The sequence below is a fragment of the Arachis duranensis genome, chromosome 4 (genome assembly GCF_000817695.3).
Source record: "Arachis duranensis cultivar V14167 chromosome 4, aradu.V14167.gnm2.J7QH, whole genome shotgun sequence".
Taxonomy (NCBI): Eukaryota; Viridiplantae; Streptophyta; class Magnoliopsida; order Fabales; family Fabaceae; genus Arachis; species Arachis duranensis.
In genome coordinates, this window is record NC_029775.3 from 90,088,561 (window position 1) to 90,110,493 (window position 21,933).

The 21,933-nt window shown below is 36.6% G+C and overlaps 1 protein-coding gene across 1 annotated transcript; it reads left to right on the forward strand.

The window, feature by feature from the left end:
- The first annotated feature begins 9,715 nt into the window (after window positions 1-9,715).
- LOC107472081 (LOB domain-containing protein 18-like) lies at window positions 9,716-21,716 on the forward strand. The gene is made up of 2 exons (XM_016091647.3): window positions 9,716-10,081; window positions 21,088-21,716. The coding sequence occupies exons 1-2, from the start codon at window positions 9,716-9,718 to the stop codon at window positions 21,514-21,516; spliced, it is 795 nt and encodes a 264-aa protein (XP_015947133.1). The 3' UTR covers window positions 21,517-21,716.
- Window positions 21,717-21,933: the final 217 nt, after the last annotated feature.

Below are 21,933 nucleotides of genomic sequence, written 5' to 3' on the forward strand. Positions count from 1 at the left end.
TTCTATTATCTTTTATTCAAATCTCTTTTATTCTTATTCCAAGATATTCATTCGTACCCAAGAACATGATGAATGTGATGAGTTAGATTACCCTCATTATTATTCTCACTTATGAACGCGCGTGATTGACAACCACTTCTGTTCTACATGCAACAGAGCTTGAATGTGTATCTCTTAGATTCCCCAACAGAATCTTTGTGGTATAAGCTAGATAGATGGCGGCATTTATGAGGATCCGGAAAGTCTCACCTTGTCTGTGGTATTCCGAGTAGGATTCCGGGATTGAATGACTGTGACGTGCTTCAAACTTTAACCTGCTGGGCGTTAGTGACAGACGCAAAAGAGGGATTCTATTCCAGTAGGAGCGGGAACCAACCGGTGATTAGCCGTACTGTGACAGAGTGCGTTAGCATAGTTTTCACTGCGAGGATGGGATGTAGCCATTAGCCATGGGTGATGCCTCCAGACTGGTTAGCTGTGCGAGTGACAGCCGCACAGGTTATTTCCCCGTGAGGAATGAAAGTAGCCACAGTTGATGGTGAACCCCTATACAAAGCTTGCCATGGAAAGGAGTAAGAAGGATTGAGTAGAAGCAGTAGGAGAGCAGGCGTCCAAGAGCTCTACAGCATCTTCATCCGCTTATCTGAAATTCCCACCAATAAATCTGCATAAGTGTTCTATCCCTTTTATTATTTCTTCTTTTTATTATTAATTATTCGAAAACCCATAAACCATTTTTAATCTGCCTAACTGAGATTTGCAAGGTGACCATAGCTTGCTTCATACCAACAATCTCTGTGGATTCGACCCTTACTCACGTAAGGTTTATTACTTGGACGACCCAGTACACTTGCTGGTTAGTTGAACGGAGTTGTGAAAATAAACAATGCCCTCAGAGTATACATCCTACAAGTAAAAAGAACAAGTGATCACAATTTCGTCCACCAAGACCCTCATTTTATTTTTATGTATGAGAGTTTTTTCACCCGTTTGGGCATTCTTCTTCCTTTTTCTGACTTTGAGATAGCCGTTTTATCTAATTGCCGGATAGCCCCTACTCAACTTCACCCCAACTCTTGGGGTTTTTTTAAAATTTATCAATTTATCAGCCATGCCCTGGATTTTCCGACTTCTTTGAGGATCTTCTTTTTTCTTTTTCACATGACCAAGCCCTTCAGTGGAAAAAATAACAAACAGCAATGGGTTTCTTTCTGGGCCATACAAGGCCGGAGAGTTTTTACCTTTTTTTATGAATCCTTTCATGACTTTAAAAATTTCTTTTTCAAAGTGCAAGCTGTAAAGGGTCACCACCCCTTTTCCCTGGATCAAAATTCTTCTCCTCGCTTTCTCCTGTACTGGTTAGAGGCCTCTCCTTGTGAGAAATATAGTTTGGATGATTTGGATGAGGTGGAGGCAGCCATCGTTGGGTTCCTCCGAGAAGTTTGGGGGAGAGCCCCTTATCTGGATACCAAAAAGTTTCTCCAGGGGTCTCCGACCTTTGTGCAGGCCCAATTAGGCAGTACCATATTTGTTTGTTGGGTTTTTTGACTTGATGATCACCCGAGTTGTTTTCTCTGACTTGTTTATTGACTTTTTTAAATAATGACTTTTGCAGAGATGGCGAAGAAGAATTCCATAGAATCTTACCAGAGAGTCCAGGAGGCCAAGACAAGGTCCCATGCCAGAGTTGGTGGCGCCAGGGCTGCTGGACCTCCTCCTCCTCCCCCTCCTCCTCCTCCTCACAACCTGGGGACCCCCTCCTAACCTATTGTTATATTTGTTATATCCCCTTCCACCTCTTCTCTTTCCCCTCCTCCTCGATCTTCCCCTGAGCCAGAGCTGAAGAAGCACAAGACTTCAGGGTCTAGCTCTTCTTTTGAAGGTGAGGCAAAGTCTGATGTGCCTCAGTTTGTTCGGAATTACATCTATCCTCATACTCATATAAGTATGGATGATGCTTCCATTTGAAACCACCTTAATCTTCTAGTTCAGGAGAGTGTTAGGGCGGCGGGGGTGTGCACTAAGCTTTTGGATATTTTTTAGAAGACTCCCTTCAGCTCTTTGGGTTCATCCCTGAGGGTTGAGGAGCTAGAGGTGAGGATTCTTTTATATCAAGAGGCTGATAAGAGTTTGAAGGAGGAGGTCGCCGGGTTGAAAGAGGAGAGGGATAATCTCCGGAAGGAGGAGAGGAAGTTGATGGGCCGGTGCGCCATGGCAGAGGGTTTGAGGGAGAAAGTGGAGCAGAGCTATTCAAGCTTGTTCCTCGAAGGCTTCCGAGAAGGGTTCCAATCTTTCTGCCCCGTCCTCTGCTGGTGCTACTCTGACTTCCTCCCCTAGTCCTGATGGCACTCCGATTGCTCCTCCTCCTGGCTCTGGCGATGATCTTCCTCTTGATGGTGGTGACCTTCCTTCTTCCAATTAATTTGTGATGGCTATATGGGGGCCCGGCCTGTGGGTCCCTCATTTTTTAAACAATTTTTATTGTGGTGGTTGTTTTCTAACATTTTCTGGCCCTTTGTGGCCGTAAACAAAATTAAAAATACCCTTTTTTGAATAAGGGTTTTAGGCTATATTTATGTTGACCTGCATGCTTTTTCTTTAGGTTTTTCAAAGCCTTGTTTTGATCTTTTTCTTCTCGTTGAAAAAACCCTTTGTTTTTTGGAAAACTTTTACCTTGGCCGACTGTCCTTTGTCTAAGTTTTTCTTAAGACTTGGGGACAGTTTCCGCCTTTGGCTTTTCGATGGATTTTCTTATCTCTTTTTGATATTCTGCGTACTCAATTCTTTTTTATTGAGTCTTCGTAACTTAGGTTATTCTTGCGACGCATTTCGTTTCTTCTCGGGTTTTTCGACTCATAGGTTCGCTGGCCTCTGAGTTATTACATGATCAGCTTTTATAACCTCTTTGCACCGACTTGTACCTCGTCGTTTTATCCTGACGACCATCTAGGTCAGTTCATGGGTTTTTCACATTTTGTCGAGCTTAAGTCGGTGTGTTTTGTGGATATAACGAAAATATTAAAAGGAATTTGCAAAGAGATATTGAAAAAAAGATCTTGTTTTATTTGTAAAGGTACCTTTTTTGTTGCTAAGGGTTTAGACAATTTTGTTGCCCCTTAGTCCCCACTTTGATGCCTCGTTAAAAACCCCCTTTAAGAAAAACCCTTTCTTTGGGAAAAAACCATGAAGTTGGGAAAAGAGTACATCAGGGAGTGGAGTTCGCTTTTAACTATAGTACATTTTCATATTACAAGCATGCCACGACCTAGGTAGCTCGGTGCCGTTTAGGTCGGTCACTTTATAGTAGCCTTTTCCTAAGACCTCTTTAATTTTGTATGGTCCTTTCCAATTGGCAGTAAGCTTTCCTTCCCCAGACTTGTTGACTCCTATGTCGTTTCTGATCAAAACCAAATCGTCCGGGGCAAAACTTCTTCGAATGACCTTTTTGTTATATCTGTTTGTCATCCTTTGTTTCAATACTGCTTCCCTAATATGGGCTCGTTCCCGGACTTCGGGGAGTAGCTCAAGTTCTTCTTTGTGCCCCTGTATATTTCTGACCTCATCGTAGAAGCTTACCCTTGGACTTTGCTCGTTGATTTCGACTGGTATCATGGCTTCTACATCGTAAGCAAGTCGGAAGGGTGTTTCCCCTGTGGCAGACTGAGGTGTGGTCCGAAAAGCCTAAAGTACTTGTGGGAGCTCCTTGGCCCAGGCTCCCTTTGCGTCCTGCAACCTTTTCTTCAACCCTACCAGTATGACTTTGTTTGCTACCTCGGCTTGTCCATTTGCTTGTGGATGTTCTACCGATGTGAACTGATGTTTGATTTTCATGCTGGCAACCAGGTTTTTGAAGGTTGAGTTGGTGAACTGAGTGACATTATCAGTAGTGATGGAGTGAGGTACTCCATATCTGGTGATAATGTTCTTGTAGAGGAACTTTTGACTTCTCTGAGCGGTGATGGTGACCAATGGTTCTGCTTCTATCCACTTTGTGAAATAATCCACTCCCACTATTAGATACTTTACTTGCCCCAGTGCTTGGGGGAATGGTCCTAGCAACTCTAACCCCATTTTGCGAAAGGTCATGGGAAAGTTATACTAATGAGCTCCTCGGGGGGAGCTACATGGAAGTTTGCATGCATTTGGCATGGTTGGCATTTTTTCACAAATTCTGTGGAATCTTTTTGTAAGATCGGCCAGTAGAATCCTACTCGGATTACCTTTCTGGCTAACGACCTAGCCCCAAGATGGTTCCCGCAGATTTCATTGTGTACCTCTTCTAGCACCTCGGTTGTCCTTGAGGTCGGGACGCACTTTAGTAGCGGTGTTGATATTCCTCTTTTATAGAGGATATTTTTCAACAATGTGTAGTTTTGTGCTTCCCTCCGGATCTTTTTGGCCTCTTTTTCCTCTTTGGGGAGGATGTCGAATTTCAGGAATTCAACCAAGGGCTTTATCCATCCGAGGTCTAACCTGGCGACTTCAAGGACATCTTGAACAGCCTCCGTTTTGACCACAGAGGGTTCGGGGAGAGTTTCTTGGATTAGGCTTCTGTTGTTCCCTCCTGGTTTGGTACTTGCAAGCTTGGAGAGGGCGTCTGCCCTGCTGTTGAGGTCCCGAGTTATATGCTTCACCTCGGTCTCCTCAAAGCGCCTACGATGCTCCAAGGTTTTGTCCAAGTACCTTTTCATGTTGGGATCTTTGGCCTGATACTCTCCGTTTATTTGGGAAGTCACCACCTGAGAATCGCTGAATACCATCACTTTGGTTGCACCAACTTCTTCTGCCAGCTTTAACCCTGCAATCAAGGCTTCATATTCTGCCTGATTGTTGGAAGCTGGGATCTCGAATTTGAGGAAGACTTCTATTTGCTTTCCCCCTTCGCTGACCAGTATTATGCTTGCACTGCTTCCAACCTTGTTGGAGGACCCATCTACATATAATTCCCATGTAGTGGGTTTTTTCTCTTGATCTCCGGCGTACTCTGCTAGGAAGTTGATAAGGCATTGGGCTTTTATTTCTGTCTGGATTAGGTATTTCAGGTCAAATTCGGAGAGCTCTATTGCCCATTGAACCATCCTGCCCGCAATGTCCATCTTCTGAAGGATCTGCTTCATGAGCTGGTTCATTCACACTTTTATCTTGTGTGCTTGGAAATACGGCCGTAATCAGCGTGAGACTACTACTAAGGAGTATGCAAACTTTTTGAGTTTTTGATACTTTAGTTTAAGGCCTTGTAAAACTTTGCTGGTGAAATACACAGGATGCTGGCCGACCTCATCTTCCAGTATTAGAGCTGATGCTACAGCTTTATCTACCACTGACAGATACAGGACGAGCTCTTCCCCGACTATTGGTCGGGTCAGGATTGGAGGCTGGCTCAAAAACCTTTTGAACTCCTGGAATGCTTCTTCGCATTCTGGAGTCCATTCGAATTTGCATCCTTTTCTTAGTAGAGAGAATAATGGGAGGGATCTTAGTGCCGATCCCGCCAGGAATCTGAAAAGGGCAGCGAGTCAGCCATTCAATTGTTGGACCTCCCTTAGACAAGTTGGGCTTTTCATTTCTAGAATAGCTTTGCACTTGTCGGGGTTTGCTTCGATCCCCTTTGTGTTAGCATGAATCCTAGAAACTTTTCCGCCCCCACTGCGAAGGTACATTTTGTGGGATTTAGTCTCATCCCATGTACCCTTACGGTGTTGAAAACATGTGAGAGATCTGTCAAGAGGTCGGTCTCCTCCTTGGTTTTCACCAGCATGTCATCTACGTAGACCTCCATTAAGTTCCTGAGGTGGGGAGCGAACACTTTATTCATCAACCTTTGATATGTGGCCCCAACATTTTTTAATCCAAAAGGCATTACCACATAGCAGTAGTTTGCTTTAGGTGTGATGAATGAGGTTTTTTCCTCGTCTGGTTTATACATCAGAATTTAGTTGTATCCCGAGTAATCGTCCATGAACAACAAGTACTGATACCCTGAGCTCGCATCTACTAGGGTGTCAATACTGGGAAGTGGATATGGATCTTTGGGGCATGCCTTGTTCAGGTCGGTGTAGTTGGCGCACATCCTCCACTTGCCATTTTGCTTTTTGACTAGCACTACATTTGCTAGCATGCCGGATACATGACCTCTCGGATGAAGTCGGCCTCCAAAAGGGCTTGTACTTGCTCCTCTACCACTTGAGCTCGTTCTGGTCCGAGCTTACACTTGCGCTGCTGTACTGGTCGTGATCCGGGGTGTACTGAAAGCTTGTGGGACATGAGTTGGGGGTCTATCCCTGGCATGTCGGAAGCTTTCCAAGCGAAGAGGTCGGAATTATCTCGTAGGAGCTTTATCAGCCTTTGTTTTAAATCTCCGTCTAGACTGGCTCCTATGTTGGTATTTTTTCCTTCCTCTTTTCTGATTTAAACCTCTTTAGTTTTTCCTCTAGGTTGTGGCCGCAGCTCTTCCTTAGCTCTTATCCCCCCTCCGAGCTTTACGGTGTGAACTTCCTTGCTCTTTCCTCGGAGGTTCAAGCTTTCGTTGTAACATTTTCTTGCCAATTTCTGGTCTTCCCGTACCGTCGCTATTCCCTTAGGTGTTGGAAATTTCATGCAAAGGTAAGGGGTTGACACCACTGCTCCAAGCTGATTTAGCGTAATCCTGCCAATCAAGGCATTTTACGCTAACCCGACATCGATGACGATAAAGTCGATGCTTAGAGTTTTGGAATTTTTTCCCTTTCCAAAGGTCGTGTGGAGGGGGATGTATCCTAGTGGCTTTATTGGCATGTCTCCTAGTCCATACAGGGTGTTCGGGTAAGCTTTTAGTTCCCTTTCATCCAACCCTAACTTGTCGAATGCGGGCTTGAAGAGGATGTCAGCCGAACTCCCTTGGTCCACCAAGGTTCTGTGGAGATTGGCATTCGCCAAAATCATGGTTATCACCACCAGGTCGTCGTGCCCAGGCATGATCCCTTGCCCATCCTCTTTGGTGAACAAGATGGTTGGGAGATCAGGAGTCTCATTCCCGACTTGATAGACCCGCTTTAGATGTCTCTTACGAGATGACATGGTGAACCCTCCTCCTCCGAACCCTCCTGAGATCATGTGTACATGTCTCTTTGAGGTCTGTGGTGGTCGGTATCTTCGATCACTGTCCTCTCGCTTCTTTTTTCCATGATTGTCCGACCTCTCTACGAGATATCTGTCGAGCTGACCTTCTCTGGCCAGCTTTTCTATCATATTTTTGAGGTCATAACAGTTGTTTGTAGGATGTCCGTACATCTTGTGGTATTCGCAGTAGTCGCTACGACTTCCCCCTTTTTTGTTCTTGATGGGCCTAGGGGGTAGAAGCCTTTCAGGGTGGCAAATTTCCCTATACACATTGACTAAGGAAACTTTCAGAGGAGTGTAAGAGAGATATCTCCTTGGCTTTTCCATGCCAATCTCCTCTTTCTTCTTGGATTCTCTCTCTTTTTCTTTCGACAGGTGAGGGTGTCCCGGCTGCCAATTCGGCTCTCATAGTCTAGCATTTTCCTCCATGTTAATGTACTTTTCAGCTCTTTCCTGTATATCGTTTAGGGAGGTAGGGTGCCTTTTTTATATGGACTGGGAGAAAGAGCCTTCCCTGAGTCCATTTACTAGGCGCAAGATTACTGCCTCTGTGGGCAAGTCTTGAATTTCCAAGCACGCTTTGTTAAACCTTTCCATGTAGTTTCTCAAAGGCTCTCCGACCTCCTGTTTCACGCCCAGGGGGCTTGGTGCGTGCTTTACCTTGTCTTTTTGGATGGAAAACCGCATCAGAAATTTCTGTGAGAGGTCGTCGAAGCTCGTGACCGACCTTGGAGGGAGGCTATCGAACCACTTCATCGCTGCTTTCGTCAAGGTGGTCGGAAAGGCTTTACAGCGAGTGGCATCAGAAGCGTCGGCAGGTACATCCGACTCTTGAAGTTGCTCAGATGATGCTTTGGATCCGTGGTCCCGTCATAGAGGTCCATGTCAGGACTCTTGAAGTTCCTGGGAACTTTTGCCCTCATTATGTCCTCACTAAACGGATCGTCCTCCCCTAAGGGTGAATCTTCTCGGTCACTACGAGAGTTTCGGTATTTAAGGAAAGATTCTAACTTCAAGAGTTTTTCTTCTAACTCTTTTCGTCGCTCTATTTCTTCCCTTAGGTTCTTTTCCGCCTCTCGTTGTCGTTTTAATTCCTGTTCTAGCTGCTCCAGACGTCCCTGGTGGCCGTGGACCAATCCCATTAGTTCAGCTGCATGGGGCGGTCCTTCCTTTCCTGATTCACGCCCTTCAGAGAAATTTACCTTTGGGTTTTTTATCCTAGAGGTACCCTCTTTTTGTTGGTCATTCAATTCCTGGTGGAAAGTCATGTCCGCCTCATTGTTTGCTGTGTTCAGGTTTTCTTGTTCTGAATCGGTCGTGGCGTGGCCATCTTCGGGTGAGTTGTCCGCCATTGACTGATGATCTCTCGGGTCCCCGGCAACGGCGCTAATATTACGTTGGGTAACCAGAGATTGATGGACTGGACTCACGAGGTTGGCCCAATCGTCTGGGGAAGAAGGTCTTTAGGCTTGGTCTCGCGTTTGAGGCCTTCGCCCGACTTGCGTGTGTGAGAGAATGGGGGGTGATACCTGCAAAGACACTCCAATGCCTAAGTCAACAAGGGTCTAATCAGGTTGAGAGAGTATGAGAATTTAGAGATACCTGAGGGTTGTCAATGTACTTATAGGGGTGAACCCATAACCACCGTTGGAGTGGTTTCACCTTTTAAGGCGGATAACCGTCCATTTATCTTAGGGAGGTTGAGATTTGACTCCTGGAAGTGGGTTGAGAGATTTTAGGGGCAGTTACTCATTTGAATAAGTGTTATCTGCCAGCTAATCTGACTCCTGACTTCCTTTTAGTGGAGTTTTTGTAGAATCCGACCTCTTGGATGGAGGTCGGTTGCGTGGGGAGGCTAATCTATGGATTGAGCCTTTTTGTCTTATTTGATCGTGAGCCTTAGTGTTAGGGCAGGGTATGAACAATTTATAAAATATAACTATAAAATTAAGGTAAATTTTTTTACCTTTTTAACAACATTTTTTAATTTAATTTTATCACATTTTGTATTTTAAATTAAAAAATATTATCAAATAGTAAAAACAAATATAATATTAATTTTTTATTGAAGTATGCTATTAAGTTTAGCTAATATATACTTTTTAAATATTGTCAATGTTTCATAACTGTTGTAATTATTATAATTATAATCATCATAGAATATGCTATATAAAACTAACAAGTATTTTTAAACTTCACTTCATATTTATTAATTATCATTAATTAATGATTATTTAAATTTTAATTTTTAAAAAATATAAAATTATTAATTATTAATTATTTACCTATATTTTTCATAGTACAAATGTTTGTAAGGTGGCCATGTAACTCATGTTTTCCTTCACGCAAATGACCAACTTTGGAGATTAAGGCTTTTCTCCCTCGCGTGGCTATAAAACCACCTTCATTTTTTTTCCATTTAAACCCCCACTCATAAATTTTCTAGCCCCACCAGCCCCATTTTCATACATATTAATACCCCTCTTCTCTTCTTCTCTTTCCTTATCAAATATTATTATGCTTGCATTAAAACCCTAGCTTTTCCCATAGAGGTATCTATATATATATATAGTCATCAAAAGAAAAGAGTAGTAGTGAGGACGTTTACCCATTAGACATGAGTGCAAGCACAACCCGCGGCGGCGGCGGCGGCAGCGGCGGCGGTAGCAGCAGTGGCGCTAGTGGGAGTGGTACCAAAGGTAGGGGTAGTGGCAGTGGCGGTCCTTGCGGCGCTTGCAAGTTTCTGAGGAGGAAATGTGCTCCGGGATGCGTCTTTGCGCCGTACTTTGATCCAGATCAAGGTGCAACCTACTTTGCGTCGGTGCACAAGGTTTTTGGGGCTAGCAACGTTGGTAAGCTTCTTTCGAAAATTCCAGTTCATAAGAGGCTTGATGCTGTTATTACTATTTGTTATGAAGCACAAGCACGAATGAGAGATCCTGTTTATGGATGTGTTGGTCAAATCTTTACCCTTCAACAACAGGTACTATTTATTTCAAATTTGCAATTGAGATTACCGGTCATATAACATAAATTAAGATGATTACTTATCTTACTTTATTTAACATTCATTATATGCTACAACAATTAATGAATGCTAAATAAATTAGGTTTATGACTGATTTTGGTTAAATTTTTTTTTGTTATTAAACATTTTCGTATTTCAAATTTTCAATTGAGATTACCCATCATATAACATAAATTAAGATGATTATGTGATCCATCTGAGATTGTGTTTTTCATAGTTCATGCATATATATATCCATAATATTCATTGTTTGTTTCCTTTAGCTATCTTAATTCTACAATAAGCTAATTAAATAAATATTTAAGTTTTAGTAATCTCATCTTTTTATGTATTTTTTTCCCTTGACTCGGGAATAAATAAATTTTTAACGTACAAAATATATAATTATGATAGAAAACACAAATTAAAAATTGTTATATTTAATTTACAAGGTAATATATTGAGTGTATAAAAAATATTATTTTTAATGCTATATATTTCGATTCATTTTAGTATAATTAAAAGTATTTTAAGGACATGATGAGTTACAATAAGGAAATAAATTTCTAAAAATAAAAAATAAAAATACAAACTATCCATTAACTTTTATAATACATTTAACGCATGAACAATTTAAAAAAAATTATAATTAATTTATATTTTTTATTCAAGATTTCAATTTTAGAATACTTGCTTGTTAATTACCAAGAGTTTTCTGAATATACATTAAATTTCAAGAATACGAAAACAAAACCAAATTTATAGTAGTCTTGTAACTTCTTTCATTTTAATTTGTTTGTTAGCAAATAAATGAGAATGGATTAACAACCCCCATTTTCAGATGTTCACACCGCTTTTGGATGGTTTTCGTGCCATTTTTTCACAAATTAAGTGAAAGCCGAAAGGAGAGACTGAAATTAAATCTACTACTTTTAATTTTGTATATGTTGATGAATAGTAATTTGTTTAGGAAAGCCTCTAATAAACGAACTTTAATTTATGTTTTAATTCTAAGATGAAAACTCACGTACAAATTAATATTTAAAAATTATTAAATAATTTAATAAATTTAAATAAATTATTATCTAATAATTTTTAATTATTAACTTTATATCCAATGAATTTTCTCAACACAATACCTTATTATCAGAAGTGCTTTGTGTGCACCGGTTAACAACCGTTAAAAATTTAAAAAATAAAAATAACCGTATAAAAAAAAATCATTAAAAAAATATTTTAATTTGTTTTTTATTTTTATTTTTTTATAAAATTTTAAAAATAAAAACATTAAAAATAAAAATAAAAATAAAAATAAAAATAAAAATGTAAATTAACCGCATCTTAAAAATTATTAGTGAGTTTTTACATATTTCAATGAAATTAAGGCACAACTCTTAATTAAATTATTAGATCGGTTAACAACAAATTCAGAAAAAAAAATGATCAAATGATGAGTGGTCGGATATAATATGAATTTAGTTCTTGGTTTTTGCTGGTTTTAGGGAGATATATCATCGATTAATTTCTAGAGCTTAATTAAACAACATTATAGTCACTGTCTTTAATTCCTTTTGTTTTTTATTTTTTTTTTTTAAAGGATCAAAATACATGTATTCTGATTTTTTTCTCTTAAAATGAACATAAAAATAAAAATGAATATTAATTACCTTTCATGGCTCTTAATCACATTCATTTTTTTTGGAACAAAGCTACGAAATCAATATGTAACTCTAGCTTTATTATCAGATATGCAAACGTAACTTTAATCTCACTTAATCAATAAGATCCACCTAGTGAGTTAAAAACTTGTTGTATTTCTAAAACAATTTTTCTTTTGAATACAGTTAAGGTGATACTTTAAATTAATTAATCAGTTCCTATTTTCTAGAAAAATATAAAACTAATTCTTTTAAGAGTATATACATAAATAAATCTCTAAAAATTTTTGCTTTCGATATTTTTATCCCAAAAAAATTTTATTACGTTGAGATTCTTAAATTTTACAAAAATAAGACATATAAATCTTTTTGTCACACTTTCAAAAATTTATTTATCCAATTGAAAATAATAAGTCTGAGTCAGTGGTAGAACTTGAAACAAAATTTTGTAAGAGACAAAAATTTAACATTAAAATTTAATAATAATATTATTTATATTAAAATAAAATTTATAAATGTGATTTGAAATCTTCAATAATTAAATCAGAACTAAACTTTTTAGTAATTTCTTTCTCAATCTCTTTTTTTATTATTTTCATTGCTGAAAATAATTGTTTGCTGTCAAACTGGAAGAGTTAATATGAGACGAATCAATCTATCAATCAAGAGAGCTGCTTGTTGAATAAAGAGATGCAAAATGCGAATAGAGAAGCTGCAAGTGAACCTAAATGCTTTAAGTTATAATAAAGTATTTGAGCCAATTGAACTATTTTTTATTTTTTTTAAAAAGTACTACTAATTTTTTTTATAAAAAATTTGGGAGAACTATGGCCCCATTTTTTTACTAAGCTCCGCCCTTAAATCTGACTAACTTACCATTTTTTTGAGACAAAATTCTCCAATCTAAAATTTCTTACTATTTGGATATATACTTTTTTTAAAAAAGAATATTAAAGATTAATTACTTTTTCATTTTTATTTATAATTGAATATCTAATATTTAAAAAAATAGAGATCAAATTATTATTATTGTTATTAATTAATTAATTAATCCGATATAAAAATTGTTATTGATAAATTTTAGATATGTATTATGCAATTTCTGAATGAACATTAGTATGGATTGTATATTACACATATAAATATGGCATGAATTAATGTTGTCCATACTCGAGTTGCATGAGATGGCTTAACTGTAGATTAAAATTTCTTTTCCACAAAAATTGAGTTGGGTTTTAAAAGATACAAAATCATCCATGTGAAAAGCTCTTATATAAAAGGAGCGCACTAAATATATAAGACTATTCATGTTATAAATTATCCGTTTAAACTTTAAACTTTGGAAAATGATGATTCATAGCATGTATGTCTTTTTTATAATAATTTTCTTTTGAATAAAGTTATATAATTCAAATTTATTATTCTATAAATTAACACATTTTTTTTATGATTTTGAAAAGTTTGGGATGTTCTAAGTGTGTACATAAAAAATCAATTATTAAATTAGTTATCGGTATAAAATACATATTAAAATATGAAATAATATTAAAAATAAATTAAATAATATATGTATTTATATATAAATATCTAATATTAATTTAGTAATTAATTTTTTATGTGTACATAATGTAAAATTTTATTTGCAATCAAATTTTTTATTTATGTCTATTATAATTATTTTAAATTTTAAAATCATTTTTCTAAATACATTATTGTTGTTTGTATATATTTATTGAAAATTATTTTTAATTTACTAAATATAAATACTAATATTTAAAAAAATTATTTTTTTAAAATCAACTTTAATCAACCTCTTATGAAAAGTAAAATATTTATCAAATTAAACGTAAAACTTATTGCAAGTTTGACACATAGACATATCCCATAACGAGACCTTAATTAAGTGAAACTCTCTAATAATGAATCATGAAGAGAGAATAATAAAAGATGTAAAGGGAAAAAAGTTTCTAAGAGTATAATATTAGTGAGTATCAAAAAGCTATTACTATACAAAATTCAAATTCATAGTTTCATTTTTTTTCTTCTATAATATAATTAGGTGAAAATTCAGGTACAGTTAATTTCATATAAAGTTGATAATTAAAATTCGTTAAATAATTTAACAGGTTTGACTAAATTATCATCTAACAACTCTCAGCTATCAATTCTAACTATACCTAAATTTTCATCTATAATCATATTACAATCAATTATCAGTGTCTTTCTTGTATAAAGATCTTGGTTTATATAACTGTTCCGAGGGTTACCTGAAACTGAAGATCGATCTTGGACAAGATCTGCTGTTGCGGCCGGAGCTGCCGTATCCGACTTGTTGCACTTGGTGGTACCGCTGATCCTTCGTCATCGGAGGGGGGTGGTACCTGCAAGAGACTTCGATGCTTAAGTTAGTACGTGCTTTAGGTAGGATTTTGTGTAGAACCAGAGTATGAGTTATACCTGGGTGCTCCAGTATATTTATAATAATGCGGAATGATCTTCCTGGAGATAAGTTAGTTATCCTATCTTATCCTTTGGGTGAAGTCATCTTATCTTTTAGGGAAACCACCTTATCTTTCTTGGCTTTGCCGCCTTTAGAATGGGTTGGTTCCTTTGTTTGGGCCTACTTGGGCCTCTATGGTGATTTGGCCGAACTCTTTTTAGAAAAGGTCGGTGGGGACCCAACCTGAAGAAATCGGTCACTTGTGTCTTCGGTCAGCTCGAGTCGTACAACTCGACCCAAAGTATGAACAATAACCGTTCTTGCATATTGATTGCTATGATAGATTTTTCTATAATGAATGTTGTTAAACTTGCTTATGCTACTTATGAGTATTGGTTAACAATAATAATTTCTCTCGATGAAGTGGGTATCTGCGAGGATTTACTTGTCGAGAGATGGATTTGGAGAGTATTTTCTACTCATAGAAACAAAGGACGAATATCTGATTAATAAACGGGGTCGTGAAGGTAGGAGAAGAAGCATCCTCCCCGTGGATATTTGTTTAATACCCATTAGTATAAAATTACTATAATATCTCCAATATATATATATATATATGCGTCTCTGGTGGCCGTGGTTTCAGTGGCTAGTAGTGGCTATAAGTTGACCAACCAATGAGAAACTGACAGTTGGAGTGTGGTATATTGTCCTCAAGTCTTGTATTAATTTTCTAATTTTGGTAAATCTTGGTTAGTTTCGTAAGGCTAGTGGTGTAAATAAGTTATTAGCCAAGGGATATGGATGTCATTAGTGGAATAGCCTGTTAGATATTGAGGGCGTGGCCAGCAACCACCAAAAATGGGCGAGATGTGCAATGGACATTGTTAGAGAAAATCAACGTGCGATGGAGGAAGGCCACGTGGTTTCGGTGTCAAATTTTGTGGGCTTAATCACTCTAGCGGCATCATCTCCCTTCTTCAAGGACATCAAGCACCTGAGGCATATGAATGATGGAGACAGCGAAGCTTTTTATTTGAAGAGAATATCAAGCACTGCAAATCATGCTCGAGGGTGGCAGAGAGGAGGCTTGAGGACCTCGTCAGCGCAGTGGCGGTCCAAACCACCAACAGAGCCATGAAACTCTAGTGCATACCAGAGATCAAGTGGTAGCGACAAGCAGCATAGACACATGCAGCAACATCTTCTGCTGAGGCGAACTAGGTCGGATCCAGGCGCATCAACGGTGGTGGGATGGAATAGGTGGATACCTTCTTGTAGCAAATGTAGAGGAAAGGCCGACAAAGAAGGTGGAGTAGATCCATGGTGGTTTAGTAGAAGAAATGGGTTGGGATTGGGTAAGCTCTCTCGATTTGGCTCGAAACCTGATCTGTTTCACTCAGGACTAGTTTTTAGCCCAAAGCCGAACACAAAAAAGACAAGAAAAAGTTTATTATTCACATCTATTTTTTCAATTTTTTTGTGAAAGTCAAACTGCCACGTGTTATGTTATTACAAGTTCATCACTCATAGCCACCAAAGCCATGGCTTTTCCCAAGCCATTAGAGACGACACCATATATATATACAATTAAAAACCCCTAGATTTTATTATCTGCCTCACAACATCACCCTTGCAACCGCCCCTCCCTTACTCTCAATCTCTATAATCACATATTCACCCACTCTCAATTCCACTCTTACAAAATCAAAGTCTCCACTCATCAACCTCATCTTGTCATCTCCTCAACCTCATATTTGTCAGCATTTTCCTGTTTCTCCTTCTTAAGTCAACCACATTACTCTTATCGTCAATGTTGTTCTACATCGCATTGTTCATCGCCGCTTCCAGCAACATCGCTGCCTGTGAATCGTCGCTTCCTGTAGATTGTCGAGTCTTGGTTGTTCCCTCCTTCATCTCATTTTCTCTGCCAATCTTTTTCTTTTTCTTTTCTCTTTCCTTCTTCCTATCTTTCTTCATATGCAAAATTTCAATCTTTTTAGTTAATCAAGTATTTGAGATGTTCACATCTCTTTGGAAGGAAAAGAAAGAAGAATCTTTGAGAATAATGAAAATGTTCTATTTTGCATTCTTTTAGTTCTATTCTGGATTTTTGTGAATATAATATATTTTTATTATGTATTTAATGTTTATTTTTTGCCAAATCTGGATCTAGAATGGATAAAAAACAAATCTGATTTAGTTATGGTGTAAAAAAATATTTTCTCAAGCCTACGAGAGAGGATTGACACCGATAGGGAATGGTTATGGTATTTCGACTGTTAAAGATAGGTATTCACTTGCTTGACTGACAAGGAGAAGTCTGAGAGAACTTACTTGAAGTAGGTTTCTACTTGCTTGAGAAAAATCCATATGTATAGCACTCAGTCATCATTCTATCATCCAACATGCTTCTATCTAAGTGATTTCATAAAATATGGAATGGATATGTATCACAAGAGGGTCGACTCATGATTCAGGCAATCCAATCTTATGTGTGTAAAACAGAAGCTTCCAAAAATGGTTTTCCAAAAATGGGTGATCAAAAGATCGAATCATTATCGTATCTTAGTGGTCGTTACTTTTGGTGTTCTTTCTTTTTGGCTGACTCATCTTCCTGTTCTATTGATCAGAAGCATCCAGCTGTGCCGCATTGTCATGCAATCCAAAAAAGGTAGTCCAAGTTGTCAACTGGGTGGCGAAAATACTGCCCCAGTTGGTGGGGAGGTACCTATCTTGGGTTTCACACAACCTTCTTAATGAACGTTACGTTTACAATATAATATGACCAACACTTTAGAGAAATGATAGTAGTTCTTTGCGGTATGTTTCGACATTAGAAACCTAAGAACCTTGGCCAAACATGCGGTGGACAGGTGGTAGTGGCTTGAAATAAAATCCAAATTATTTCGATAGAATATGAAACCTTTTTTTTATGACATTTTGGTTCCTAAACCAATTTTAAAATCCCTAATCCCCAAATTGACTTCTCTTTCTTCAGACCTATTGTTCTCTTTTCTTCGTAGTTGTTTTGCAGACCTTCTATTCTACATATTCAAATGGCTAGTAGGAATAACGCAGCTGGGAGATCAAACAACTTACGCTTTAATGGAAGCGATGCTCGGAGAACCACAAAAAATGGAGCATGTCTTTCTTGATTTAATAGTAATTTCTACTCCAACTCCTTTACCAATTCCATGTACCCTATCTGACATTTCAACCTCTTTTTCAAATTCATCATCAAAAGCTTTTCCTTGCCTTTAATTTTCTGCAATAAGCTTATCCAACTGTACCTCAAGCTTTTGAGACAAGATTTTATAATCAAAATCCTCCTTAATTTTCAACATATTTTCAACTTTCATAGTTTGAAAATAAAATACACAGTAATCTATCTGCCAAAAAAGCAAACCAAGTCAAATATCAATAATATTTTTAGTTTCATATAATAGTAATAGTAACATATTAAGAACTTTGATAATAAGTCAATCAGAATCTGTGATGAATCGATGATTGAATGAGGAATAAATGATTTCAAATTATTAGAAAAAAACAAATATTACTAGCCATTAGATAGGATATGCAAATTAAGATAATAATAATTTTAACAACAGTAGATAAATGTATTGACATGAATAAAGGTAGAATTTAAAGTAATCAATTCATCTAAGAGAGGATTATCTATTTATAAATAAAAAGGATATATATCAGGTTTAATATCTTCAACAACATTTTTAAAACTACAAGTAAAATATAAATTCTTGTATTCTGGGTCCTGGAATGCAACTCAAGGGATGAATATATGTAACTATTAACTTCAGGGACACTTTAAGGCTCGAATATAATTTTGAGGACCACTTCGAGACTTAACTCTTAGGAGAATAGTTGCTTCAAATCATTGTTTGCCTACCAGCCCATGCCTCTACTTACCTAATTGTTCTTTACATTTCACTACTTTACTTTATTGGTGTAGTTATGTATCTCTTCTTGTTCCAATCAATATCTTTGATTTTGAAACAGAGCCATGTACTATACCTCCAAAAGAAATGACTATGTTATCTCAAGGTGGTTTTATTTGCGGATCTTTGTGTAGAACAAAGTTGTTCTTCAAAGAGGGTATTAAATTGACTTAAATTGACTAATCTCTGGAATTTATACCACGCACCTGCATCAATACAGCAATGCGTACGCGTTGGCTAGGCGCAGGCGTGAGAAAGTAAAAATCATGAGTGACGCAAGCGCGTCGGCCATTCGTGCGCGTCAGAGTACGTTTTACGAAAAATTTTACTAAGTTTAAAAAGCTACAGGATTACATTTTCAAACCCCAAACTTCCAACTGGCATAACTTTTTCATTTCAAATCATTTTCCACCCGTTCTTACGACATAAACATCTCGGATCCAATTTTATTTCTAAATAAGTTTGATACAAATTAGGGATCCGGAGACCAAGTTATGCTCCGCCAAAGTAGACCAAAATCACAACTTTCATAAAAACCAACAAAAACTAAATTTTCAACACAAACCAATTTTAAACCTTTTCAAAACCAACCAGAACTTACCAAAATCAACCTCAACCCTCTTCAACTCATATTTTTAACATTCTCATTAAATTCACAATCAACCAATCCACCATTTTGACCAATCTCAATCAAATAACTCAATTTCAAACAAAATACCATATCATATTTTTCATTCCACATCTCAAGTTCCAACAATACTAATTCCATCAATCCCCTAATACATATAAATCCATATCATCATATACAACTCACATGCATTATCAATAAAGACGTCAATTCCTCCCTCAAAACCAATAACCACATAGTTCCTATAATCCATTGTAACCAAATAACAATAATCACAATTCCATTCAATCTCATATGACATCACACAATACACACATCACTTACCTTCCTTAGCTCTTTCTGGCCTCTAGCCCAAATTCACAATTTAAGTGCATATTCCACAAAATAATATTTATTATCCAATTCATCAAATTCTCAACATACCAAACATACAAATTCACACAATTCTCAACCCAATCATTAATTTACATTACATATCAATTATACATATTAGTACCAACCATTTACATAATCCAAACTTAATCCTAGGGGCATCTAGCCTAGGAATTCTCATCACATCACACGGTACTTAAATAAAACTTAAACCGTACTTCTTTTAGCCAAAATAATTGAGCTTCTTCTTGGAAGTCTCCACCAACTCTTAGCTCCAAGCCTCACCAAGGTCTCACAAGCAATATCAATCTTCCAATTATACACCAAAATCAACCAATACTATAACATAACCAATTTCAAACTTACAATCAACCTAGGGTTCATAAAAATGATAAATCACAAGGGTTGGAGGGTTTTTTTACCTTAACCCACTGAAGTTTGTGATGAATATCAGTATATCACCCATGACTCATATTCGAGCACTCCTAAACAACCAAAATCACAAGATTTCCTCAAAATTCAAATTAAATTTTAATTTAAAGAGAAAAATAAAAACTAGGTAGAGGACAGTGGAATACTCACCACAAAACTTAGATAGAAGTGTAGAGAATGAGAAGAGCAATGCGTGGCAGCAAATAGCTCGTCAATCGAGTTCCAGAGAGAAAGTTATGGTGATTTGAAGTTTAGAAAGCTAGGTTTTCTTTCTCTCTTCTCTCTATCTGTCCCCTCTCTCATTCTCTAGGGTAAATGAGCTGAAATGCTCATAACTAATGTTTATATATGTTGGGTCTTGGGCTCACTTGTTTTAGTCTGTTGGCCCAACTTTGGGCCAAAATATTTAAGATTAGAGTTTTAAATCGTATTTTAAATATTTCTAGCTTTCCAAATTATAATTTCTCATTTCCTAACCTTTTTCACTTATAATTAATTTATTCAACTGCACTACCAGATAGATCTCACCCAGTATTGCCGGTCAAATTTTCAGTGCGTATTTATTCAGAAAATTATATTTTTTGACTCAGAAAAATTCACTGAGTCCACATATCATATTTAAATTATCAAATTTCGATTGCTAAATTTTCTAACCATATTCGTTTCTATTTATTTTATTATTTAATTAATTACGGTTTGACCAGATTTTACAAGGGTGAGGTGGCACGGAACGAGATCTCTATCTGTTTCCATTATTTTTTTAATTAAAAAATAAAAATTATTGAATTGATTTTTGAAAGAGATCTTGTTGGTAATAATAATTTGAGTTGATGTTTAATTATTTATTTATCTTTTGATTGGATGATTTATTTTTGGTTATGAATGATGAGGGAGAAAAATAGGTAGTGGTAGATGAAAAGTTTGAGTGATGATAGTAAAAATAGAATATGAGGATATTATAATTTTTTTAAGATTTTGTGTGTTTTATGTATTTGTTTTGCTAAACATAAAATATATATACATATATTTTGTATTTATGTTTTTTTTTTAATTTATGTCTCAATGTCTATGTTTCAATGTATATACTAATCAACCAGAGTCTATGGGTAGTATATGCAAATTTAAAATAAACATGATAGAAAGTTAGAAACAGCCTACCATAATAGTATTTGATTGATCATGATGGAATTTATAATAGGATAAATCGAAAATAAGTAGCTATTTAGGTATTATCGAGATAAATTTTGAGAGAAATAAATAGTATAAATAAAAGATTATATAATTATAATAAGAAAATAGTAAAATCGTGGTGAATTTTTTGTTTATTAGGAATTTTATTTATTTATTTTGCTTAAAGTAAAGAGAATTTAGAATTGTGTTCTTAATTAGTCATACTATTTCTCCCATGACTAATTTTCATATAAACAACATTAAACACCTAGTTAATAATGTAATGTTTTTCATTTGTGATATTTTCTGATATCTTTTTTTATATGTAGGTGTTGGCTTTAAAAGCCGAACTCTCATTCTTACAAAATCATCTTGCTACAATGGAGATACGCCAACCGCCACCAATTCCTCCAACGCAAGGAGTGCCGACATCAACTATTTTCTCAGTTGCGGACTTACCAATGGTTGTGGGCGTTGCCTCCGCCACCTTATCAATGCCGGCCACCTTTGATCCATCTTCCCACTTTGATCTAGCAACGGCCCAAGCTTCTTGGGCTGTGTATCAACGGGCCATGATGGACCCACGCCAATACATGGCTGTTGCCAACCCAATAGGCCCAACTGCAGGTGGTGGTGTTGATCTCCAAACAGTTGCACGTGAGCTCATCAATAGGCATGTGCCTCCACAAGCACCACCTCAGACTTTTGGTTCCAATGCTGCATCGACGTCAGCTCCATCGCTTAGTTCTTCTAAGTGATCAAAAATATATTTACATCTTTGAACTTTAAGCAACTGATCTTTAATTTTCATCTCGTTAATCATAGATAGTTATGGAGGAATGTTTGAGTTTTCTTAGGTGGATGTTGCGTTGAGAAAATAAAACCATAGTTATTGTATCGATAGTATATCATTATCCTTAGCCCTTCCTTCTTTAATTTTTTCTGTAAAAAAGCTGGACAGTGAACTTATTAGTTATTAATACAGATTTAAAATATTTTTAAGGGGTAAAATTTTAATTTTCTTTTAAGTGGAAACTAAAATAAAAATGCTTTGAATTGTTTTAAGTGAAGATAAAAATTTAATATTAACAAATATTATATTATTAATTTACTCGAAAAATAATTTGTTTATCTTATAAAAACGATTACTGACTTTTTTTTTCAATGCTAATATT